Below are 27,697 nucleotides of genomic sequence, written 5' to 3'. Positions count from 1 at the left end.
GACCAAAACAAAGCTACACAAAACCCTAATAAATGCACATGCCCCTGGCCCTCTCAGTGTTCAGGATCCTCTTTGGGCTAATTTACAGGGATCCTAGGACAGTGTAAGGAGGGATCTAAATGTGGCAAATCAGACCCAAACCCGGGACTACCCAAAATCATTTGCCTCTCCTTCAAGTGAACAAGAACTTACTCTTCAAACCCATTTGAAGGCAATAAAAAATGAGTATGAAAAGTTAATTTCCACATTAAAATCTTCTGAACACTTGTCTTATAACCAGCTGTTCTCTGTGAGTAAACTCATGCTGAGCTCCAAATTTCCAACTTGCTACAAATGTTTTAGACCTTGCTAGAAATTACTTCTGCCTCCTTTCTCTTTGGTTATTATTGTTCTTCATCTCTAAAACTCTTTCTATGTGGATCAAAAGTGTTCTGCTCTTTTCTTTGAGCTACTCATGATCCCAGAAGTAGGCCTGGCCCAGTTTACAACAGAAAATCATTATACCATCCTGAGAAAAATTAAAATGAAAGAATTATAACTTCTTTCCCATATTGCCTCTTGCTTGCCTCTAGTTTTCTGGGGTAACTGGTCTAGATGGATGAGGGATTGATCAGGATTAGAACATTTCTGGTCAAAATTGGTCACAGAAAATCTGCAGTTCTTTTGTATGCTATGATTTGATGAAAATATTAAATGACTTTGTCTCAGTCTTATGGTAAAATTCTTAGATAGGTGGGGTACCTTTTTCTAAGTAGCTCCTTTCCATATAGATATTGTTTATGTCTTCCTTTATAACATCTGTGGGAAAGAAAGTCTAATTAAACATATAAGGATACGCACAAGAAGTGGCAGGAGAAATTATACAGAAAAACACATCATTGTGAGCAAGTCCAAGAGACTTATTTCTAAGCTCATTAAAACATGTTTTTCATGTGAAAGGGAGGTTTGATTTACTGGCACATTTGAAATAAGATGGGCTCTTGAATCGCGTAGGCAGAGTCCAATCTCAGTGTTGCACTTACTATCTTTCATTGAAAAGGAGGTGATGATAATCCCTATTTTGCATGGCTGAGAATGGAATGAGAATCAAGTATAAACACCTCATCTAATTCTTCCTCATGGAAGGCATTCAGCTAATGTTTATTCAATCTTTTTTCAAAGCCAGTGGATAGTAACCCACAGCCAACCAGAGGAAACTATTTGGGAAGGAAGAGAAGGGGTGGAAAACAGCATGGATATTAGGTTAAATTTTCCAGCTTCTCTGAGAGACAAGTCATTAAACATTCACTGTGTACCTGTTAAATTTCTAGCAGGATATTGGATCCAAAAGACACATGAGGAATGAATGAACAGATTCCTACTCCCTCGAAGCATAAAATCAAGTTAAAAAGACAGAACTTAAACTCAGGATCTAGAATTAGACAACAATTATAAAGAAACTGTCGAACCACACCAAATAGTATGGACTGAAGCCCTAAGTATGGGAAGAGTCTGTATGGTTAAGGGAATCCAGAAGATCAGGTAACGTAAAGACTTATTTTCAGACTGAGGTCTCTACCAGAGGTATCGAATCTGGAACCCCTAGGAGAAGGTGTCATTGTGCATTCATAAGGAGCAGTGGCAGGAAGAGCAAGGCCACATGAGCAATGCTGGTGTGAGTCTCTGAGAGGGATGTCTCCGCGGCTTTGAGCCCCCCAAGTAAGGCAAACCACTCACCTTCGTGGTTGTTAACAGGAATGAGTCATTCAGGGACACCACATGTAGATTTTATGTTATTCATACCAGTTGTTTTTCTTCTCTTTTCTCCCCTTAACCCACTTTATGCCACCACATCTTTTAGGATCAGATAGAGTCCCATTCATAAGACAACTAAGGCAACTAGGAGGGATAACTAATAGGGAAGAATTAAAATGCATATTGGCCCATTGTGTGTCATACCGCCTCCAGGGAGAAGGCTAGCATGAGGTTTGGGGTTATCCAACAATTTCTTTGTTACCACATCAATATCACTATTGTGTGGAACGAATGTTGAAAACCTGCTCAGATTATAATGAAGTTTGAAGGCAAAACAGGTGAGAATGGAAAAACAAGAATGGAGAAATAGGACAGGGAAGTGGAGGATATGGAGAGCCTTGTTCCTACATCCCATGAAGACTGTATTGTTAATGCCAAGCACTGCTCTCAGTCAAGCCCCTCGTCACCAACAGTATGTGTGACTATAGAAAACAATCGATTGAGAAATTTATCCAAAACCTTGCTTTCCTGCACTCAGATCGTCTCAATAATCTTATTCAGCAAATCCATGCCAGGATTTATGAATAACAACAAATGAACAAAAGTCCAAATGATTGAAGATCTTTTCTTGAAAGAACAATTCATTCAACATTTACAGAACTTAGACACTGTGCAAACACTCTTAGTGTCTAGAGGAATAAAGATGAAAAGACAAAAGTCCCACCTCTCATGGAGCTCAGTCTGTTGAGGAAGACAGTTGAGGAATACTCCTCCACTGCATAAGGGAGTATTGAGAGAGAGAGAGAGAGAAACAGAGCAACAGGAATCAAAGATGATTTTCAAGTTTCTGGTTTAGACAACTGGATGGTGGTTCCAGTAACTGAGACTGGGAAAACAGGAAAAGGAGAAGGTTGGGAAGGAAAATTATCAGATCAGCTTTGAAAATGTTGAGATGAAACTGCTTGACGGGTGTCCATGTGGAGATGTCCCATAGCTCATTGGATATTTAAAACTGGAGCCAAAGAAAGAAGTCTGGACTGAGAACATAGATTTTGAAATTATCCATGGGGAATAGATAAATTAAATCAGGGAATTCTCATAAAAAGATGAGCAGAGGGCTGAGGAGGAGGACGATAGAAAAAAACACATAAATATTTACAACACTAGGTAGCAAAAGAAAAAGACATCTATGGATCAGAGGGCAAGAACGGGCATCAGTTCTGTTACAATCGTGTTTGATTGTCTGGGTTTCTATTTCTATTTCTATTATTAGAAGACAATAACCACCAAAGTGTCATTAGGAAAAGTAATGAAGGGGATTGTTTAGTTTTCTTATGTTATTACAACTTCACCCCAGTGGAGTGCCATGTACTTTTCTCACCAGACATTTAGCTAGCTGAGAGATAGGACTAGTGTATAATATTTAAGTTTCTCATTTTATGAGTGTTTTTTTAAAAAATAAATTTATTTATTTTTGGCTGCGTTGGGTCTTCGTTGCTGTGCACGGGCTTTCTCTAGTTGTGGTGAGCAGGGGCTACTCTTTGTTGCAGTGCACGGGCTTCTCAATACAGTGGCTTGTCTTGTTGTGGAGCATGGGCTCTAGGCAGGCAGCCTTCAGTAGTTGCGGCGCGTGGGCTCAGTAGTGGTGGCTCATGGGCTCTAGAGCACAGGCTCAGTTGTTGTGTCTCACGGGCTTAGTTGCTCCGTGGCATGTGGGATCTTCCTGGATCAGGGCTCAACCAGCGTCCCCTGCATTGGCAGGCAGATTCTTAACCACTTTGCCACCAGGGAAGCCCTATAAGTCTTTCATTATACACTTTAGGTATGATGGAAAAATGCTGGGCCATTGATAGAACAATTAACTTACTATTTACCAGTTGACATTATACACTAAAAAGCAGGGGCAGTGAATTAGAATGAACCTAGAGAGGCCACCTAGTCCACCTGTGGTCTCTATGCTTGGTTTTGAGGCAGTCAACATTTATTTCCTGAGATTAACTTGGGCAGCACAATGATCAAGCTTGAGAGAAATAATAAATATGTTCCATTATCGATATATTCAAAAAAGCCTCTTTCTGGGGCTTTAATGTTGGGCCCAAACCGACAAGTTGAAATTTGACTTGATTTCTGAAAAGTGACTGCACAAATTAAAGATGGTGAAAGCTAACCCCATTTCCGGCCATGCTAATATAACATAGAACATGGGTAATAGTTGTCTTATGCTCCTCACTGGGAAGGATGTGGAATGATTGAGTTGTGGGTGCCCCTTCAGGCAATGAGAAGGGAACCAGACAGAAAGGAGGCCATGTGATGAATTACTGAAGAAATGCTTAGTGACTAGCCAGAGGGGGTGGAGGTAGGCAGAAGGTTGTAATGACTTTTTAAATATGGGATCTCTGTCCATTAAAAGAGGACTTAGATGAATTCAATCAAGCTTCAGAGGGCAGAGTTTCAACAAACGGAAAGAAGGTAAAGGAAGGCAGTTCACAGTAGGAAAGATCTTACGAAACTATTTTCTCTCTGCATAAATGGAATGGGCAGTCCTGTGAGGTGAGGAGCTCCCCACAGCTGGGAGTGTTTAAGCAGAGCGATGTGGCAGACGAGGGTCCTGGAGAGGGGAGAAATTGAGTTAGATGACCCTAAAAGCCATCGTCATGCTGAGATTTACCCTTGTGAAATGATCCATTCAAATTGCTTCATTTTCCCATCCTCAAAGCAATCCTGCTTATGAGAGATTTTTTTCTCCCCATATAGAGATGATTGGTTCTACAAATCTTATAATTCTGCTAGAGGATGAAACCTTTGCTGATTTTTTCAACACATTTCTTTCTCTCCTAGTAAGCATTCTCAGACTTAAATCCAAATGTTTCATCAACAGCTGAAGAGTGAATCTTACTGAGCTGAGTATCTTTTTTTTTTTAAATTTTACATTATTTATTTTTTATACAGCAGGTTCTTATTAGTTATCCATTTTATACATAATAGTCTATATATGTCAATCGCAATATCCCAATTCATCCCACCACCACCACCACCACCCCCAGCCAACTTTTCTCCCTTGGTGTCTATACGTTTGTTCTCTACATCTGTGTCTCTATTTCTGCCCTGCAAACAGGTTCATCTGTACCATTTTTCTAGGTTCCATATATATGCGTTACTATATGATATTTGTTTTTCTATTTCTGACTTACTTCACTCTGTATGACAGTCTCTAGATTCATCCACGTCTCTACAAATGACCCAAAATTTCATTCCTTTTTATGGCTGAGTAATATTCCATTGTACATATGTACCACATCTATTTTATCCATTCGTCTGTCAATAGGCATTTAGGTTGCTTCCATGACCGGGCTATTGTAAATAGTGCTACAATGAACATGGGGTGCATGTGTCTTTTTGAATTATGGTTTCCTCTGAGTATATGCCCAGTAGTGGGATTGCTGGGTTATATGGTAATTCTATTTTTAGTTTTTTAAGGAACCTCCATACTGTTCCTCAAAATGGCTGTATCAATTTACATTCCCACCAACAATGCAAGAGGGTTCCCTTTTCTCCACACCCTCTCCAGCATTTTTTCAAAAATCAAGTTTTACCAAATCAAAACTATTTCAATTTGAGCAAATAAACATGAAGTAGAAAATGCTCTAAAATCTCCAGGAGTTCCAGTTACTGATATAATGAAATCCTAAATCCCCAGCCTCCTTGATCACCTTTGCCTGTACACAGTTATCTTTCATCACACCCTTTGCTGGTCCCCAGTGCTGCAGTGATGGCCGCTCTACCCTTGCAAAGCACACCTGGCATTCTCCCCACCTCTATGCTTCTCCTTGGCTGTGTTCTTAGTTTCCATAGTTTCACCCACCAAACTCTTAAACATTTTTCAGATCTCTAGTTAAATCCTGCTCTGCTTAAGGAGTTCCTAGGTCCTCCCAATAGGAACTTATTTCCCCCTGCCTCTGTGCCCCTTGGCACTTTGCAACTTTCTTGTGTTATATGTGTGTATCTGCCCCACTGGATTGTGAAGTTGTGAATTCCTCCAGAAGGACCATGGATTATTCATTCTGCTCTACTCCCTTCACCCAGTGTTTGGCAGATAGTAATTGCTGAGTTGTTAACTGAAACCAAATTTATATATCTTCTCAATCTATGCAACTAAAACAAACCTCAAATATCAAAATATTCTTCAAACCAAACCTACACTAATCCTGCTTCTTTTTTGGTTTAAATATTTGGTTACATCTGAGCGCTGGTGCCTTATAAATAGCTGCTCATCTCAGTGCACCTTTTTCCATGGATGCTGCCTGTGAAAAGGTGAAATTTCACAAAACTAGGAAAGAACACTATTATTCCACAAACACCTATTGGGTGGCACTTTGTGCTAGACGCTGAGCTTAGTCCTGGGGACACAGATATTAATGATGCCATCTGTGTCTTCAAGGAAGTCCAGTCTAACGTGAGAGACCAGTGTTTAAGGCCAGTGCGCAAAGGGTTGTGAGTGACATGACTGAAGTCTCTAGGAGGTAGTGGGGTACATTGGAGGAAGAGGCCACTCCTACCTGGAAGAGTCAGAAAGGTGCCAGTGAAGAGGTCACACAAGCCAAGCCTGGAAAGAAGACTAGTTATTTGACAATGGTCTGGGGACGAAGATGGGGAGGGAAGGGTGGATAAAGAAGCAAGAGGAAAAGACGGGGGGGTTGAGTATCAAGAGAAGCAGAGGCCTTAGGGACAGGACAGGGTAAGTAAAGGCACCATGGAATACAGTCCTATGGCACCTTGGGGGAACCTCTAAGGCTGAAGAAAAAGTTGTGAGAGGCAGACATAGCAAGAGATGAGGCTGCACAGCCAGGCCTCCGAGAGTAGGTAGGCCGAGCTTAGGAGTTTGGACATCATTCTGAGGGCAACAGAAAATCATCAGAGGTTTAGGTAAAGGAGTGACATGATCAGACTTTCATCTAGGAAAATTATTTCTGCAGAAGTCTGGCCATGGCTAGCGCTGTCAGGGGGCCACAGTGGAGACAGGGAAACTAGTCAGGAGATTGTTTCAAGAGTCTAGGTGAGAAGCGATGAGAGTCTAAAGGCAAAACGATGAAGAGGATGGATAAATAGGAGAGATTTTTCACAAAGCGAAACACAGGACCTATCACTCTGAATGTCAGAGAGAAGTGGTAACAAGAAGAGAGGGATCAGGGTAGCAGGCGTGGGTGCCTGGGTGGATGGTGGTACCAGCGACATGGTAAAAAAGGGAAGGAGGAAAAGGCCTCGAAGAGCAGGTGTTTGGGGGTGATCCGCACTCATACTCTAGCATCTGCCACTGTCTTAATGAAAGGTTTCAGAAGTAACCTTAAGGCATTTTAGCTAATCAGTTTGTCAACTTAATTATGCGGCCCGCAATAATGTTATAGAAATGGCGAACGTAATGTGGGAAGTAGAATCCTGAGAATGTCCTGGCCATTTAGGTCGCTGTGGTCTATTTAGGAAGAAAGTGGTATTTCATGTTGAGTGTTGCTGTCAATTTACAAATTTCTACCATTTAATGTCCATAATCACCCTGTCAGGTCAACATCACTCCCTCCTTACAGATGGGTCTCAGAAGTTAAATGACTTGCCTAAGATCACTTGGCAAATCTGGGGCAGTCCTAGAGTGACCAGGTCCTGTGGCTCCAGGCCTGGCGTGTTTTCCACATCAGCCTCCGGCCCTGAATGGCACAAATGTCACATGGTGAAAACGCTCCCACGCACTACTCCCACAAAATCTCACGATCTCACAGTCCCACCGCACATCCCATAAAGGTAACTTCACACGCCAGGCAGGGCGTGTCTTGTCCAACACTGAGTGCAGAGCAGGGAGGGGTCACTAAGGATTGAGTCTCCTTCATAGACCGATATTTGTGAAGTGCAGGCAACACCATCACCTTCCATCGATACAGCCAAGGACAAAGGGAAGAGAAGGAGGGGGCCGCAGACTGACAAAGGTTTGGGGCTGCCCGTCTCGGGGAGATGGTCAGAATGACGTGATGTGCTGAGAGTTCACTTTAGCCCCTCTGGGCTTTATCACAAATTTGTTTATCACAAATACTTTGGGGGCACTTTGAGATATTTTGATGCCTACAGTGAGACTGCTAAGCATAGCTACCTGTAAACATAGAAGCCCTTTCACATTAGTCTCAAAACCGCCTAGGTCACAGACCCTTCTCCTTGACAAAAGAGGACAGTAGCCTAGAATTTTCTATCAATTTTGGACACTCTTAACGCCCCCCTAAGTTATTTGTACCTTTAATCCTCACATCCTCTGTTCTCTCTACTTTCTCCAGTTAAAGAATTTAGGCAAATCCAAAGGTATTTCTCTTTATGAAAAGGCTTTAAGCCTTTGCTCTTTCTAAGTCCTGTAGAAATGAATAATGCAATACACAAAATAAATACCTTTTAATGTCGTGAGCTTTGGCCTTCGCACACAGGCAAGATAACTCCCAGGTCGGGGCAGGATGGAGCCAAAAGGTAAATGAATCTTGCAGTTTAATCTTTCTTGGTTGTTTTGCACAAAGCAAGTTGATTCAGTGCAATGAAGTTAGGAATTAATGTCCCTTGATATAGGAAAGCAATGGAACCTCTCTTTGCCTGTGGCTGCAGATGGACTGTGACATTTTCATGAAGAGAAACTCTAGACCCCTTTGGCTGTTTCTTAGGTTTCTTTTGCAGGTCTTTGGTCAGACACCATTTTACACTCTTGAAAATTCATAGTGGAGCTTGTGGCCAGAAATACCCCATGACTTGGTGAGTATGATTCTTGAATGGTGTATGGTTTGGGGTGGGGGAAGAGGCAGCTGAATTTGATGTGTGGATTCGGACAGGGAGAGGGATAGGATCTCCTGAGGGTGACTGTGGAAGAAACTATAAAGCAGGTAAGTAGGACAAACAGCATCAAGGCAGGTAGACATTTCTGCTTTTTGCATTTTTACCACTTGGGCAAGCAACTGCTGGTGAGTGCTTTCCTCTATATTGTAGTCCATGGTTAGCAAAAGTGATTAAACTCTCATGTCCACTGTGGTCGTTGGGTAGGAGATGCTTGGAGGACTGTGTTGAGAAGAACTCAGAGGCCATACCTAAGCCAGAAAGAGTCTGAGAATTGATTGGCAATGCTTGCCATGGGTGTGAGATAGGCAGTGCAGCCCATGGGCCACACAGCAATTATTTGCATTGTAAGGTGTAGCTCAAGTCAAGATGACACTCGACAGTTCCTAGTGACTGCTTGACCATGAGACCTATCTTTCTCCCAATCTTTTTTTCTCTTTATATGTTTTTTCCTTGTCCTTGTTCACTGTCTCTCTCTTCTCCTTTTCCCCCCTTCCTGTTCTCCTTTTCCACTCTGTAGACCTTGGACTCACCAATGGCTTCCTCATGCCCTACCTGTGACATGTGGCATCAGAAAGCTCACTCAGCCATGCTCACAACAAGGTTTTATTTTTCTCTGGGATCTGGAGAGCTGAGAAAGACACTCCACTTGATTCTTATATTTGGTTTTCTTATGAGAGCCCCAAGACTTAAAATTTTATTTTATTTCCTTTCTCTGGTAGTTAGATCCTTCAGGGATCCGTCCCGTATTCTAAATGATGTTATGTGTGTTTGTGTGTTTTTGTACACGTTGTGCTGGTGATATGGGTTGAGAGCTTGTGAGAAATTGTAAGTGTGCTTACAAAGAAGCAAGTTGAGTAGAGTTATGACTTGACACAACAGACCAAAATCTCTCCTGCTTCTCTTCTCTCAAGCAAAACTTAGATTTTTTTTCTTTACTTTGACCTTTTCTTAAACAACCTCACCCAGGAATAAGAAAGATTTTTCTGATGAGAAAACAAGCCTTTCCTTTCCTACCAATCAGTCCTTTGAGAACCTCAACCCCAGTCTCCGCCTCCCTTAGATACTATTTTTAATCAACACACCTCTCCTCTGGGCCAAATACTACAAGCATGAGGTTATTTATTGCCCTTGCTGAGCTGCATTTCTTAGCGATTCAGTTCCATTTCTCTTTTCTGTTCCTTGTTTGTTTGGACTCTAGATTGCAAAGTACAAAGGATTATTGACCTGGTTGGAAAAATACCGGTTACCTTTCTTCTGTAAAACCAACTTGTGTTTCCATTACATTCTCTGTCAGGAGTTCATCAGTTTCGTTCAGTCCCCAGAAGGAGGTAAGCCGGCGGGTGTGTGTGGGGAGAAACCTGGGCAGCTAGGTTGCACAGCATCCCGTGCCTGTCAGTCCTACAGTAAGGTACAAATACGGGCTGCCTTCATAGCCTTAGATGTACGGTTGGCTCAGGCTGTGTTGCGGCGAAATCTTAGGCTGAAAAATCGGAACCAAGAGCAACGAGCAGGAGTCTGATGGGCGGGGCTGTTTGTCTCACTGCAGCCAGACATGAGAGAGTTAATGACGGCCACATTGCCCACAATATGTTCAGAATCAAAGGTAGCACCACCTTCACTGTTATCACCTGGCCTAAGCCACCATCATTTCTCGCCTGGCTATTGAAATCATCTCTGAATCAGTCTCCTCACTGCTGCTCTTGTTCTCTGCTCCCAGCAGCCAGGGTGAGCTTTTTAAAACATCCGTTAGTTCATGTCACTCCTCTGCTCGCTGACCCTCCCCACCACCACCACCAATGGCTCCCATCTCAGTGTGAAATCCAGCGCCCCTAAAATGCCTTTCCAGGTCCTAGAGACCTGGCGCCATTGCCTTTCTGACCTCATCTTCTGCTTCTCTCTTGCTCCCTCATTGCAGCCAGATTGGCCTCCCTGCAGTTCCTCAGACATAGTGGACACATTCCCAGTTCAAGGCTTTGCACTGGCTGTTCACGCTGCTGAATACATGGAAGGCTCCTCATCCATGTATTCACATGGACCTCCGTTCACCTCAAGTCTCTGGGCAGTTCTGACCTCCTCATTGAAGGCTACCCTGATGGCCCAATGCCCACTCATCCACCCCTGCCCTAGCTCTCCCTACATCCTCCTTTCCTCTTTTCCTGTAATGCTTATAACTTTCATTCTCACTAGAGGATGTATTTATTATGCTTATTGTATATTGTCTCTCTCCTCTGCTAGAGTATAAGCTCCTTGAGGGCGGGGATTTTTGTTCTGTTTGTGGATGTATCCCAAACACCTAGAATGGTACCTGGCACTTAGTAGGCACATAATAAATATCTGTTGAAAGAATGAATGAATAAGATTTCCATCTAGGGTTGATTTGACAACTTGATTCTCAGCTCAACTAGCCAAAGGAGAAAGGAAACCAGGGAACGTTAAGATTCCGGAGATCCCACTGAGTAAAATGTTGTAACAAATCGCCCATTGTACTCACCTCCCGCCTTCAATATATTGATATGTATTGGGAGAGAATTATAAAGCATATCCGAAGTGAAATCCCTGGGAGATATAAGAAAAAATCAATCCAGTGTCTGATAGTCCTCAGTCTCTTGCCTTGCAGACTGCTACCCTCTCCATCAGGGATATCAGTGGGAACCCCAACCCTAAACAGGGAAGGGCTTGAGAGAGACCAGTTGTCCTGAAGCTGGTAGGTGCCTGTTCCTGAGATAGTACTTGTGAGTGAAGGGTGGCTGGCAAGAATGAAGGGGAATTGGGACAGGGTAATTGAATAGCTCCTGCACTTCTAAGCCTGCATGGCATGTTTTGTTTTATTTTCGTAGTTGGTTTGTTTTATTTTTCAATTGGGATTCTTGAGAACAAACTACAGTCCACAGGCCAAATGCAGTACATGTGGCCTAGGAGCTAAGAGTGTTTTTGTATTTTTAAAGGCTTAAAGAAGAAGACTGTGCAACAGAGACTATATATGTGTTACAAAGCATAAAATACTTACTACTGGCTCTTTACAGAAAAAAGTTTGCCAACCCCTTCTCTAGAACATCAGATTCATTCAAATGTATTTATTTACTAACTGAGAAGGTGTTCCTAACCCAAATACAAATGTGTTCCAGAAGATTCGCTGTTTGGGCTTAGTCACACTCCTCTTTATTCATATAGACAACTGAGGATTGATGACATTAAAATCAGGGCTAGTTGGGAGTTTTTCAATTTGTCCAGTCCAAACTCTTTCCTTCAGTCAGATCTAACTTTGAGAAATCCCATTCAGAGGTACATGTTTCCTGTTCTTGAACATGTTTTCGCGTACCTCTTGCTTTTCTTTACAATAACTTTCAGTAGTCTGAAAAGTAACTTGAGGAATCCCACGAAATGATTATTTCTCTGGGGAAGAAGGAAGGTAATCAGAGTAAGGGGTCACTGAGTGTTGAACAAACCCTAAAAACATGTTCACTATATATCTGACCTGTCTACACCCCAGGACACAAAAACATTTGGAAAAATTCAAAAACCTCACCATTCCACATCATTTTCATCCTTTATCTTTCTTTCCAGAGGCCCTTCTGAACCTTTCTGTCTGGCATCCCAACCAGTCAACCACCAGGAGGGAAATCCTGAGTCACAAGCAAAAAGTGGCTCTGTTCAAACTCCAGAGCTATTGGCTCCCAAACTTTTATACCCACGCTAAGACGATCATGGCCAAGGAGGAATCGTGCCAGGCTCTGATGCAGGAATACGAGACTCGCCTGTACAGTATCTGCTATACCCACGTAGGAGGGCTCCCTCTGAGTATGAGCATCAAGAAGGGGCACCACCCCCAGAAGCGGTACTCGAGCGGGAAGGCCAAGAGGAAGATGTGGCAGTTGACAGACCAGGGCTCTTGGTCTCTGGAAGTGAATACCAACCCAGATACCAACACTTTGCTCCCCCAGGAGCTGTTTCCTCAAGGCAAGTTGGTTATACAAATGCCTTCCCCGAAAGAGACCTCTTTAAAGGAGAGAATTATCAGTTTCCAGGAAGAGGATATTCTCTGTGCCAAGAAGTCCAATGTGAAGAACAAAGCCAAGAGCCACCTCCACATGGAGGGCCTCTTTGAGACATCATTCTTTACCCACCTGAGGACTGTCACCCCCATCATCAATTACTCCCCCCACAAGACAATTAAGAAGGCCGTGGAGCAAAACCTCTCCTTGGGGTACACCCACTGGGCCTTGTGTGCTGATGCCTTGCAGGGAGTCCCATTTGGGACCACCTGAAGAAGCAAAATTTGAAAGTGGAGGTCCAACTCCTGGACCTATGGCAGGACCTGCACGATTTCCTCAGTGTCCTGATGAGTAACAGGAAGACTGGGAAAGCCTTCCTGGGCACATGCTGGGCAACCGGATCTGTGAGCTCTGCCTTAATGAGCAGATTGGTCTACGCCTACCACTAAAATCCCAAACCATCAAAGGCCTGAAGGAGCTGCTGCCATCTGGGGATGTGAACCTCTGGATTCCCAGAGCCCAGAAGGAGATCTGCAATGTAGGCCATGCCTCACAGAAATGGGTTGGTATCTGGAAGATTAGGTCAAGACTGACCAAAAATCCTATCTGGTCATCTATCCTGGCTAACTTAATGATATAACTACCCACACAACACTTTCCATATTGAAGCACTCGTTGATCACTTAGGAGCAAGTTATATAAATTCCCAAGAAGCAGGCAAAACTCCAAAGTAGGATGGAGGCGGAGGAGTGGTCTTCAATTCCCCCTTATACGGAGTCACCCAAAACTGTGAACCTCGGACTGTTCTATTGAGGGAAGTTTTAAGAACTCTGTTCTAAACCTCATGTACTGAAATACAGGGTCTCCGTTTCCTAGACTAGCCGTCACGGAAATGGCCAAATGAGAGGGTTTATTCTTTATTATTATTATTATTATTATTATTTTGCGGTACGCGGGCCTCTCACCCCTGTGGCCTCTCCCGTTGCGGAGCACAGGCTCCGGACGCGCAGGCTCAGCGGCCATGGCTCACGGGCCCAGCCGCTCCACGGCATGTGGGATCCTCCCGGACCGGGGCACGAAACCGTGTCCCCTGCATCGGCAGGCGGACTCTCGACCACTGCGCCACCAGGGAAGCCCGGGAGGGTTTATTCTTATCCCCAAACATTAGATAAAAGCATGGGACTATCCTGGAGACACAGGAAGTAATAGTTTGATGATTGTAAGTCAAGATCTTGGCAGAAAACAAATGGTGGAGCCAAATTGGGTAACAGATAAGAGCTTAATAAAAAGGCACTACTTACAAAGGAGGGTAGGGAAACCACAGTGGATACCCCGTGCAATACCCCAGGGCCAGTAAGGGTGGGCCACCTTCATCACTCTTAGGCCTGAAGAGTGGAAGAGAGGGAGCAGTTACCAGAACCAGGGGATAAAGAGCTGTGTAGAGTGGAGCACTGGTCAGGAGCTGTGACTGTCAGTAGAGGGACGTCTGGAAGGATCGGGGGGAATAGGTATTCCAAGCTCACTCTCCACCTTTTGTTTCCCTTTTCCTACCAGCTCCGGATATATCCAATGAGAGGTCAAGGGAGTGTGTTAATGTGCCCATACAGGTTAATTTCCCCAGGCACAAGCAGGGTGAAGAAGGGTAGAGAGTGGATCTGGAGGGCAATGGCTATAAACAAAAAGCTATTTGGGGGGCTTCCCTGGTGGCGCAGTGGTTGAGAGTCCGCCTGCCGATGCAGGGGACACGGGTTCGTGCCCCGGTCTGGGAAGATCCCACATGCCGCAGAGCGGCTGGGCCTGTGAGCCATGGCCGCTGGGCCTGCGCGTCCGGAGCCTGTGCTCTGCAACGGGAGAGGCCACAACAATGACAGGCCCGCATACCGCAAAAGAAAAAAAAAAAAAAAAAAAAGCTATTTGGTGCATTATAACATATTTACCTGATAAGCACACTCACTACCTCCTTTGGGCTTCTTAGCACCTCCAAGCAGCAGAGAGGGTAGTATTATTGACACTACTACGCAACTGAGGAAAATGAGACTTAGAGAGGGTGTGTGGATTATCCCAAAGGCATGCAGCAGACTAGCGGAGGAATCAGGGTTAGAACTCAGGAGTCTCTGGCTCTAAATCCAGCACGATTTCTAATGCACCTTAATTATCCAGGGTTGCACATCTGGGCAGTGTAAGGATGAGATTAGTCCAGTGGGTCCACAGCCAAAGCTGTTTGCACAGTTCTCGAGTAGTAGAAGCTCCAGAGAAGTCCTCCCTCCCCTCCCTTCCCCACCCTTTGTAGAGGCATTTGGGGCTAAAGGCTTAGATAGGCTGTGCTTTCTGGATCAGCAAGTCCACACAGTAAAGCTCCCTCTCTAGGCCTTTGGTCTTCAGCAAAGATATTGAAGGTATTTGTGTTATCGATAATGCTGGACTATCAAAGTTTCTAAGATTAAAAATCTGGATATCATCTATGACTCTCCTCTTTGTCTCATACTCACATCTAGTCTACCAGTGAATCCAGCTGGTTCAACCTTAAAAATATATCCAGAGTCTGGTATTCTTCCCCTCACCTGTTACAACCACTCTCATCCAAGCCCTGTCCAAACTCGCCTGGATCACTACAGCGGCCTCCTACCTGATGCCTCTGCGTCTGCTTTTGGCCCTCAGCAGGTTCATTTCCAGTGTGGCCACAGTGATTCTGCCGGAACATAAACTGTGTAATTTAACTGAAAGTAAGTAAAGTCAGTGAGGACCTTGAAAAGAGATGGCTGTCTCCAGTAAAAACCAAAGCCCTTGCTAAAACCAACAGGGTCTACACTATCTGTCCTCTGCCTCTCCTCTCTGGCTTCATCTTCCTCTGCCTCTGTGCTCATCACATTGGCTAAGCCAGACACACCCCTAGCTCGGTTGTGCTGCTCCTGCTGTGTGTAACATGCAGATTCCTGCACGGCTGAGTCCCCCACTCCCTCAGGTCTTTACTCAAGTCATCTCATGAGGCCTTCCCTGCCCACTTGATATAAAACTTCAACCCTATCTCCATTTTACTTTTCTCCTTAGCACTTACGCGATCTGGATCAATGCATCCATCCTTCCATACATACATACATACACTTTGCGTGCATTCATGTATAATACATGTATAATCCTTACAATGCACATGTATGCATTTGTATATACAATGTACATCTATCATATACACATATAATATACTTGTACTATATTTCAAATAAATACACTAAATATAAGTTATGTATGTTATATATATTGTGTTATATATATGTATATATAAATACATATATATTTAACTTAATTTGCTTATTTTCCTTCTCCCTATGAGGGCAGAAGTTTTCATCTGATTCGTCACTACTGTCTCCACAGCATCTAGAAAACTACTGGCAGTGCAGTGTTTAGTTCTCAGTAGGGCTGATAGATAGTCAAATGTCAACAGACATTTGTTGAATCGATCAGTCCTAGTTGGAGATGACCCTTCTTTGGGCTTTTCCACAATCTTTTCTGGTCTGAGACACCTGTCTCAGTGAGAACTCTGATTTTCATCCACCTGTTCAACCATCCTCCAATTATACAATCAGCTTTTGTTGAATGCTTAGAGCATGCCAGCTAATATGTCTATATCCTGACTTTTGACTCACTGATGTGGAAACAGAGTCCACGTGGAATAGAGGAAATTACTCTAGAATTTGTCCTAATTCTAGAGAATTGGGACAAAATCATATTTTGTTATTATATATGTGAATTCAATAAGTTTATACTTATGTTGAGAATACTATACTGTAAAAGGTAAATAAGTAGAGAGAAAAGGGTGTGAACCTGGAAGACAGAGCATCAGACTTAAAGTCTGCTCTTGCTTCTAACCAAAGAGGGGAAGATTGAGAGATGGTGCTGAAGATGTCTGGGGTATGCAGTTTCATAGATACTGATCGGAGACCAAGTAGGATGACAAGAAATTTAACTAAAATTTCCTTAATTAAATAAAATCTAATGGAAAATAGATTCATAGTTACCAGAGGCTGGGGGAAAGGAAAATGGGGAGTTGTTTCTTAATTAGTACAGAGTTTCCATTTGGGGTGATAAAAGGTTTTGGAAATAGACGGTGGTGATTGTTGCATAATGATGCATGTAATTAACGCCACTGAATTGTACACTTAAAAATGGTTAAAATGGCAAATTCATGCTATATATATTTTACAACAATAAAAAGTTTCTTTTGGAAAGAAAGTAAAAGATACCAAGGACATTGAGTTTTAGTGAGGAGAGCAGACAGCAGTGAATTTGAATTCTAGCTTCTCCACTTTCAAATCATTTGATCTTAAGCAGAAGGCTGCCGGGCCCCTTTGATCCTTGTCTCCTCATCAGTACAATGGGGATCATAATGGCTCCCTCAAAGAAAGACACTGTGTGTATAGTGTCTGGCGAGTGGTAGTACACAAATGTTCACCTCTTACAACCCTTAATCAGAACCATAGAACCTTAGAATAGGACGAAGCCCTCGAGGTTCCCTCAGCCTCCCCTCTCATTGTACAGATGATAGAGCAGGGTCTAAGGTCCCACTGCTGTTTCCTGACAAGTTTGGAGCCAGTGTCCAGATTCTCCCAGTCTACAGCAGAGTCAGCAAACGTCAGTCCGGGAGCCAAATCCAGCTTACCTCCTGTATTTGAATAATCAGTGAGCTAAGAGTGGTTTTACATTTTTTAAATGGTAGAAAAATATCAAAAGAAGAATTCATCATGCCACATGGGTATTATAAGAAATTCAAATTTCAGTGTCCATAAATAAAGTTTTATTGAAACACAGCTATGCCCATCTGTTTACATGTTGTCATGTGCTCTGACTACACAGTTGGATCATTGCAACAGAGACCGTTTGGTCTGTGGCCCACGCAGACTAAAATATTTACTATCTAGCTCTTTACACACTGTTCTGTGGAGAGGCCAAGAAGGTTTACCAAGTGATGGACAAACACAGTTCTGAAGGAAACACTAATACATTCTAACAAAAAAGAATTACAGAAAAATAAAATATAGGGACTTCCCTGGTGGCACAGTGGTTAAGAATCCGCCTGCCAATGCAGGGGACACGGGTTTGATCCCTGGTCAAGGAAGATCCCACATACCACGGAGCAACTAAGCCTGTGTGCCACAACTACTGAGCCTGAGCTCTAGAGCCCATGGGCGACAACTACTGAGCCTGCGTGCAACAACTACTGAAGCCCGCGTGCCTTAGATCCCATGCTCCACAACAAGAGAGGCCACTGCAATGAGAAGCCTGTGCACCATAATGAAGAGTAGCCCCCGCTCGCTGCAACTAGGGAAAGCCCGCACCCAGCAATGAAGACCCAAAGCAGCAATAAATAAATAAATAAATTTTTAAAAAGAAGAAAAAGAAAAATAGTTCAAATTTTATTTAGGTCTTCTGCCCATTTTTGGATTGGGTTGTTTGTTTTATGGTTATTGAGCTGCATGAGCTGCTTATAAATTTTGGAGATTAATCCTTTGTCAGTTGCTTCATTTGCAAATATTTTCTCCCATTCTGAGGGTTGTCTTTTGGTCTTGTTTATGGTTTCCTTTGCTGTGCAAAAGCTCTGAAGTTTCATTAGGTGCCATTTGTTTATTTTTGTTTTTATTTCCATTTCTCTAGGAGGTGGGTCAAAAAGGATCTTGCTGTGATTTATGTCATAGAGTGTTCTGCCTATGTTTTCCTCTAAGAGTTTGATAGTGTCTGGCCTTACATTTAGGTCTTTAATCCATTTTGAGCTTATTTTTGTGTATGGTGTTAGGGAGTGATCTAATCTCATACTTTTACATGTACCTGTCCAGTTTTCCCAGCACCACTTATTGAAGAGGCTGTCCTTTCTCCACTGTACATTCCTGCCTCCTTTATCAAAGATAAGGTGACCATATGTGCATGGGTTTATCTCTGGGCTTTCTAACCTGTTCCATTGATCTATCTTTCTGTTTTTGTGCCAGTACCATACTGTCTTGATTACTGAAGCTTTGTAGTATAGTCTGAAGTCAGGGAGCCTGATTCCTCCAGCTCCGTTTTTCGTTCTCAAGATTGATTCGGCTATTTGGGGTCTTTATTTCTCCAAAGAAGATATACAGACTGCCAACAAACACATGAAAGAATGCTCAACATCATTAATCATTAGAGAAATGCAAATCAAAACTATAATGAGATATCATCTCACACCAGTCAGAATGGCCATCATCAAAAAATCTAGACAATAAATGCTGGAGAGGGTGTGGAGAAAAGGGAACACTCTTGCACTGCTGGTGGGGATGTGAATTGGTACAGCCACTATGGAGAACAGTATGGAGGTTCCTTAAAAAACTACAAATAGAATTACCATATGACCCAGCAATCCCACTCCTGGGCATACACCCTGAGAAAACCATAATTCAAAAAGAGTCATGTACCAAAATGTTCATTGCAGCTCTATTTACAATAGCCCAGAGATGAAAACAACCTAAGTGTCCATCATCAGATGAATGGATAAAGAAGATGTGGCACATATATACAATGGAATATTACTCAGCCATAAAAAGAAACGAAATTGAGCTATTTGTAATGTGGTGGATAGACCTAAAGTCTGTCATACAGAGTGAAGCAAGTCAGAAAGAGAAAGACAAATACCGTATGCTAACACATATATATGGAATTTAAGAAAAAAATAATGTCATGAAGAACCTAGGCGTAAGACAGGAATAAAGACACAGACCTACTAGAGAATGGACTTGAGGATATGGGGAGGTAGAAGGGTAAGCTGTGACAAAGCGAGAGAGAGGCATGGACATATATACACTACCAAACGTAAGGTAGATAGCTAGTGGACATATATATACTACCAAACGTAAGGTAGATAGCTAGTGGACATATATATACTACCAAACGTAAGGTAGATAGCCGCATAGCACAGGGAGATCAGCTCGGTTCTTTGTGACTGCCTGGAGGGGTGGGATAGGGAGGGTGGGAGGGAGGGAGACGCAAGAGGGAAGAGATATGGGAACATATGTATATGTATAACTGATTCACTTTGTTATAAAGCAGAAACTAACACACCATTGTAAAGCAATTATACCCCAATAAAGATGTTAAAAAAATAAAGATTATAGTCTAAACATAAAAAAAAAAGCTAAAAATAGAGTTGCCATATGATCTAGCAACCCCACCCCTGGGCATATATCTGGAGAAAACTATAATTTGAAAGGATACATGCACCCCAACGTTCATAGTAGCACTATTTACAACAGTCAAGACATGGAAGAAACTTAAACATCCATTGACAGATGAATGGATATAGAAGATGTGGTATATATATATATACAATGGAATATTACTCAGCCACAAAAAGAATGAAATAATGCCATTTGCAGCAACATGGATGAACCTAGAGAGTATCATGTTAAATGAAGTTAAGTCAGAAAGAGAAAGACAAATACCATACAATATCACTTATATGTGGAATCTAAAATGTGATAAAAATGAACTTATTTAGAAAGCAGAAACAGACTCAGAGACATGGAATACAAAGTTATGTTTACCAAAGGGGAAAGGAGGTGGAGGAGGGATAAATTAGGAGTTTGGGTTTAGCAGATACAAACTATTCAATACTATATATAAAATAAATAAACAACAAACTCCTATCGTATAGCACAATATATGTAACATACACTCAAAATCAATACCCAGATTATATAGACAAAACATTAATAGGCAAACAAAAACACAACTTAGTACTAAAAAATAGTAGGATATATAAGTAACTATGACTCAGAAGAAGAGCAAATGATTAATAAAGATTAAAAATATGTTAACCTAAGGACTTCCCTGGTGGCACATTGGTTAAGAATCCACCTGCCAATGCAGGTGACGTGGGTTTGATCCTTGGTCTGGGAAGATCCCACATGCTGTGGAGCAACTAAGCCCATGCACCACAACTACTGAGCCTGCGCTCTAGAGCCCACGAGCCACAACCACTGAGCCCTAGTGACACAACTACTGAAGCCCGCGTGCCTAGAGGCCATGCTCCGCAACAAGAGAAGCCACCACAATGGGAAGCCTGTGTACCGCAACGAAGAGTAGCCCCCGCTCACTGCAGCTAGAGAAAGCCCGTGCGCAGCAACGAAGACCCAACACGGCCAGAAATAAATAAATAGGCAGACTGAAATAGAGCTGTTCAAAACACAAATAAAAAATTAAGTTTTTTGAATTTTATTTTATTTTTTATACAGCAGGTTCTTATTAGTCATCAAAAAAATATTTTAAAAAATGTTAACCTAAACAATTTTGAGAAAAACAGATTTAAATAAAGTAGGATCTTTTTATCACCATCAGATTGCCAAAAATTGTCACAAGTTTTGAAGAAACAATATTATCCACTGCCGGAGAAGATTAGGGGAAAAGGAATATCATACACTGTAGGTGGAAATATGAATTGGTCTACATTTCCTTGAAGTCAGCCTGGCAGACTTTTGGTGTGCCAGAATTTAAAGTGCATATATCCTTCACGCAAACAATTCCACTTCCTGCTACCTGCAGTGGACATTTGTCATGTGAACCTAACAACATCTTTGAAATAGACTCCCAACACTTTCATCAGTTTCCACATTGTCAGGCCTGCCTTCCTGATAGATTTCTGTTTTTAACCCCTGACCTCCCTTGTAGCCAGCTAGGGTACAGGCATGTGACCAGTTAGACACACCCACTTAAGATTTCAACTGAGAATTGAGCAATGTAAGAAAACTGAATCTGCATGGGGTCTCTATTCTGTAACAAGAGTAGTGGCAAAGACGGCAGCCTCTGCTCATCACCAAGCTGGTTTGCCCTGTAGTTCTGAGGTCAGTGCCAGAAGCAAAAACCTAAACCCATCTGACAGTGAAGTCCTGGGCATTGGTCCTTCAAACTTAACCTGGAGCCTTTCTCCAGCCTTCCTAATGATTCTGTGAACTAACATCTATTTTAATAAATTTCTTTCCCTTAAACTAGCCAGAATGGATTCTTGCCTGTAGCTAAGAACTCTTTCACAGTGTCTATTCTAGAAATACTCACATATCTATACAAAAAACATGTACAAGAATAGTCACTGAAGCACTGTGTCCATAGGTAGCTTTATTTATTTTTTATAAATTAATTTGTTTTTATTTATTTATTTTTGGCTGCATTGGGTCTGCATTGCTGTGCTGGCTTTCTCTAGTTGCAGCAAGCAGGGGCTACTCTTTGTTGCGGTGCGTGGGCTTTTCATCGCGGTGGCTTCTCTTGTTGCATAGCACAGCCTCTAGGCATGCAGGATTCAGTAGTTGTGGCATGCAGGCTCAGTAGTTGTGGCTCGCGGGCTCTAGAGCGCGGGCTCAGTAGTTGTGGAGCATGGGCTTAGTTGTTCCATGGCATGTGGGATCTTCCCGGACCAGGGACAGAACCTGTGTCCCCTGCATTGGCAGGTGGATTCTTAACCACTGTGCCACAAGGGAAGTCCCCATAGATAACTTTAAATAATAAATGTTCACCAGTAGGGGAATGGGTAAATAAATTGTGGGGTACTATGAACTAGTGAAAAGGAATAGGGGAGATCTGTGTCTTAAAAGATCTCCAAGATGCAGTGAAAAAAGTTAAATGCAGAAAATATGGGGCATATGATCCAGGTTTTGGAGACAGTTGTGTTCTTGTTAACTTCAGAAAGTCTTAAATTTTCTCCTTACACCTGTCAAGAATGGCTAGGACCATAGAGCAATCAAGAGAGAGGACATCTTGATGGGTGTGACTTGCTTTACTTAACATACCCTACAGCAGATTTTATCTCCATTTGAATAATGATCCAATTGGATTTTAACCTATAATTAATGTGACTATATAATTTATTATTTAAACTTGGACACAAGAGAGAAAAGATGCAAAATTAACTCTTCCACTGAAACAACAGGTAAACACCAAACTACTCCAGGCAAATCAGGATCTATGGTTACCCTACCATAACCTAAAAAGAGATGTGCCGTATATTTTCAATTTGCCCCTCCAAATCCATCTTTCACCTCCACCCTTCTCCCTCTCCCAGGAGACTGCCCTGGTCTGTAACACATCATTGAGCCCCCTTATCCTTTGGCTTCGGGCAGCACTTGGCCAATGACTAGCCCCAGCAGGAGGATGGAAAGAATAGTGAGATTAGGGTAGTATTGTCTTAGCTACTATCTCTGGGGTCACCTCAGGCTGGCTGTACCCTGCCACCACAACACCATCAGTATTAGTTTCCCAGGCTGCCACAACAAATGACCACAAACGTGGTGGCTTAAAACAACAGGAATTTATGCTCTCACAGTTATGGATGCCGAAGTCCAACATCAAGGTGTAGGCAGTACTGGTTCCTTCCGGAGGCTCTAGGAGGCTCTGTGCCATGCTTCTCTCCTAGCTTCTGATGGCTGCTGGAAATCCTCAGTGTTCCTTAGTTTGTAGATACATCACTCCAAGCTCTGCCTCCACCTTCACATTGCTCCTGTGTGCCTCTGTGTCTCAAAAATCCCTCCGCCTTTCTCTTATAAGCTCATCTGTCATTGGTTTAGAGCTCACCCTAAATCCAGGATGATCTCACCTCAAGATCCTTACTTATATCTACAAAGACCCATTTGCCAAATAAGGTCATGTTCACAGGTTCTGGGATTAGGACTTGGAAGTATCTTCTTAGGGGCCATCTTGCAACCCACAACACTGTACTTGCACATACCCAGGAACTTCGCTCATCCCATGTCCCCTGGGGCCTAGAGGTAGTAATAGCTCCAACGGTTACTCAACTATTCCTTGTGGTGTCCTTACACCGTACCCATGTCTATGTAAGAACCTTTATCAAACCTTCCTTGAACTATCCCAACTTGGGTTGCCATCAATTTTCTGTTGGGACCCTATCTGAAACACCAGTGGAGTACTTGCACAGGAGGCCATAAGCCTTAAACAGAATTTACTCCCAGATATTTGGAACAATGACAAGAGAAAAAAATTTACAACTGAATTTCACAAAAGTGCACATACAACGGAGATTAATTTGTAAATTTGCAGGTAATACATTAAGGAGGTCTTCCAAATTCAATCAAGATGACCAAATGATTAATTAATTCATTTAAAAAATCCTAAAATAGCTACTATTTTCCAGGTACTGTGAAGGTATTAGCAATATAATAATGAGAAAGATACAAAGATGTGCACAATTGTATTGCAACTTACAGTAATGAACAAAAAGGAGGATTGGATGGTCTGGTAAGCAGAATTCTAGATGGCCCCCAAGATTCCTGTCCCTGGTATACATACTCTGTACCCTCCCCTTGAGTGTGAGTGGGACCAGAGAATATAATGGAATATCACTCACATGATTAGTTACTAATCAGTTGCGTTATGAATTAGTGAAAAAGAAGATTGTCCTGAATGGGTCTGACCTAGTCAGGTGAATCATCTAGGAGATGTACTCCAGTTGGCCTGGAAGAACGCAAACAGCCATGCTGTGAACTCCACTGAGGGCCACATGGCAAGGAACTGTGGGCAACCACTAACAGCCAGCAAGAAATGGGAGCTTCAGTCCTAGAACAGCAAGGAGCTGAATTTAGGCAACAGCCAGTGAGCTTGCAAGAGGATCCTGAGCCAGACAACACCTTGATATCAGCTTGGTGAGAGTTTGAGCAGAGGACTCAACTAACCCATATTGGATTCCTGACCCATGGAAACTGTGAGATAATAAATTTGTGTTGTTTAAGCTCCTAATTTTATGTTAATTTGTGGCATAGCAATAGGAAACCAATTAGGTGGTATTAGTTTGGGGTGAAGCACTGGTCAGTGATGAGAAACACCGTATCTCATTAAGATGTGTGGCCCTGTTATTGGAAGATTGTATCCAAAATGAAGCAGAGGTCCTAATGAGAATGAGAAGCTTCAGGACCACCAAGATATTGTGCTCCTTATCCAAAATCATAAGGCACCTTTGTGAATTCACTTTCCTGGGCCCCAGAAGCAGTGGCTTGGACAGGGTATGTGAGAATTCTAGACTTTGGGATACTGGAGGCAGAGGAGGGAGTTGGATGGGAGTAATCAACTTAACCCTTCAGGTAGTTTACATCAAAGGTGATGGCCAAGAGTTGCATTTACATGAGCCCTCAGTGGGCCTGTTAGAGGCCTGGTAGACAATGTAGATTCATTACCTGATTTAAAACAGATAAACCCTTAAATCATATTGGCTTAACACAACAGAAGGTTATTTCTCCCACATTCATAAAATTAAATGCCAACACTTGTAGTTAGTAGGCAGCCTTTCACCTGGTCCTTCAGAAGCCAGACTCTTCCCATCTTGTAACTTTGTCCTCTAGTGCCTCACAATCTTCTGTATTCAGCCAGCAGATACGGAGAAAGAAAGGGTGAAGAATGAGGAGAGAGGTTTCTATGGGCCACGTCTTGAAGTGGTGTACATCACTTCCACACACATTCCACTGGCCCAGACTCAGTCACTGAACACGCAGGTAACATGGTCCCTGGCTAGGTGGCAACTTCCCAACAACACCCTACATTGTGGGAGGGGAGCAAGGATATTCAGTGGGGAGATAGATGTATCTCCCACAGGGAATTTTGAAATTTACAGTGGGGTTCCCAAATTGCAGAGTTAAGAATCCTGCACAAGAGGGCACAAACGTTAACTCCTGATTTGGGGATGCAGATTCTGGTTTGGAAGAGGACTGATCTATGGAGAAACAGACTCTGGGTCCTTGAGTTCTCTCCTCAGCCACGGGTGTGAGTTAATACCATAGTCATAAGGGAAGAAATAGGTATAACAGAGGTAAGATGAGTATGTGCTTCCACCTTGCCAAAAGTTTCTAGAAGAAAAAGAAATTTGAAGCTGTTGAAATGTGATCACCAAAAGTAACTGAAATCTATTATATGAACTGTGAAACCTAAGTCATGGTTATGCAATGAGGTATAAAACTCCCATTATAGGAAATTTCAAAGAGGAAAATTATGAGCTGGTGTGCCAGGAGAAATAAAGCAAATATGTCCTTTCAAACTAAGAAATGAGAATGTTGTTTTCCATCTCTCATGAGCTTTGTTTTGGTAAGTTAGTGACAAACCCCAAGGCTTAGTAACCCCTACTTGAAATAAGATGAAAGTTTGGCACATAAACAAATGGGCTCTGACCTTGTTCTGATTCCATGGACCCACTCCCTGTGTAGTTCTGCTCAAGCACCTACCTCTGGCTTTCTCCCTTCCTGGGGTGTATTTCTGCCTAGCAACAAGGTGAGTTGTAATCATTTTTTGATGATGATGATGATAATGGTGCCCCTCCCAAACAGAAAGGAAGTAAATTAAAAGATGCTTTTGGAAAGCACCATACTAAAAGCCTACAACCATTAAGTTTATAGTTTAGCTGTCTAGATGCCATTTCTGAAGAAACCTCTACCTCCACCATGAACTGTTCCTTTCACTAAAACTAAAATTCACTCAACATGTCATTCTATACTGTCTAAATCTGTGTATATCAATATAGCAGCCACTAACTACATGTAGCTATTGAGCATGTAATATGGCTCTTCTGAAATGAGATGCACTGTACATGTTAAACATAATGCTGGTGGGACTTCCCTGGCAGTACAGTGGTTAAGACTCGGTGCTTTCACTGCGGTGGGCCCGGGTTCAATCTCTGGTCGGGGAACTAAGACCCCACAAGTCCTGACGCACGGTCAAAAAAAACCACAAAACATTGTAGTTTGTAGACTTAGTATGAAAGATGGAATCTAAAGTACTTCATTTATTAAAAAAAAAATACTTCATTTATAACTTTTATATTAATTACATATTGAAATGATATGTGGGCATATTGAGTTAAATATCTCATTAAAATTAATTTCATCTTTTTATGTTTTTAATGTTGCTGTTAGAAAATTTGTTTTTGTTTTTTAATTCTTTATCGAAGTATAGTTGAGTTATAATGTTGTGTTAGTTTCTGGTGTACAGCAGATCAATTCAGTTATATATATATTATATATATGTTCTTTTTCATATTCTTTTCCATTACAGTTTATTACAGGATATTGAATATAGTTCCCTGAGCTATACAGTACGAGTTTGTTGTTTATCTATTTTATATAGTTTGTATCTGCTAAACCCAAACTCCTAATTCATCCCTCCTCCACCTCCTTTCGCCTTTGGTAAACGTAACTTTGTTTTCCATGTCTCTGAGTCTGTTTCTGCTTTGTAAATAAGTGCATTTTTATCATATTTTAGATTCCACATATAAGTGATACCATATGGTATTTGTCGTTCTCTTTCTGATTTACTTCATTTAACATGATAGTCTCTAGGTTCATCCATGTTGCTGCAAATGGCATTATTTCATTCTTTTTGTGGCTGAGTAATATTCCATTGTGTATGTATATGTATGTATATATATATATGTATATACATACATATACATACACACACACACATACACACACACACACACCCTACATCTTCTTTATCAATTCATCTGTCAATGGACATTTAAGTTGCTTCAATGTCTTGGCTATTGTAAATAGTGCTGCTATGAACGTTGGGGTGCATGTATCTTTTGAAATTATAGTTTTCTATATGCCCAGGAGTGGGGTTGCTGGATCATATGGCAGCTCTATTTTTAGCTTTTTAAGGAACCTCCATACTGTTTTTCATAGTAGGTGTACCAATTTACATTCTCACCAACAGCAAAGGAGGGTTCCCTTTTCTCTACACCCTCTCCAGCATTTGTTATTTGTAGACTTTTTAATGATGGCTATTCTGACCATGTGAGGTGATACTTCACTGTAGTTTCAATTTGCATTTCTCTAATAATTAGCAATGTTGAGCATCTTTTCATATACCTATTGGCCATCTGCATGTCTTCTTTTGGTGAAATGTCCATTTTTTGATTGGGTTGTTTGTTCTTTTGCTATTGAATTGTATGAACTGTTTGTATATTTTGGAAATTAAGCCCTTGTTGTTCGACACATTTGCAAATATTTTCTCCCAGTCCACAGGTTATCTTTTTGTTTCGTTTATGGTTTCCTTTGCTGTGCAAAGGCTTATAAGTTCAATTAGGTCCCATTTGTTTATTTTTGCTTTCACTTCTGTTGCCATGG

At 42.0% G+C, this 27,697-nt stretch overlaps 1 protein-coding gene and 1 long non-coding RNA gene across 2 annotated transcripts in view; one reads left to right on the top strand and one right to left on the bottom strand.

Annotated features, from left to right (window-relative positions):
- Positions 1 to 27,697, bottom strand: part of LOC137219779 (uncharacterized) — a 152,184-nt gene that overhangs the window by 113,585 nt on the left and 10,902 nt on the right. The gene's annotated exons all lie outside the window — the stretch shown is intronic.
- Positions 1,640 to 13,494, top strand: RGSL1 (regulator of G protein signaling like 1). Its single transcript, XM_067726581.1, is given in 7 exon segments — positions 1,640 to 1,652; positions 4,489 to 4,571; positions 8,431 to 8,505; positions 9,785 to 10,104; positions 12,077 to 12,819; positions 12,822 to 12,956; positions 12,959 to 13,494. Coding segments are annotated over 7 exon segments (1,629 nt in total). The 3' UTR covers positions 13,219 to 13,494.

Source organism: Pseudorca crassidens, chromosome 2 (assembly GCF_039906515.1).
Source record: "Pseudorca crassidens isolate mPseCra1 chromosome 2, mPseCra1.hap1, whole genome shotgun sequence".
In the NCBI taxonomy this organism is placed as follows: Eukaryota; Metazoa; Chordata; class Mammalia; order Artiodactyla; family Delphinidae; genus Pseudorca; species Pseudorca crassidens.
This window is presented reverse-complemented; position numbering and strand designations above follow the sequence as displayed.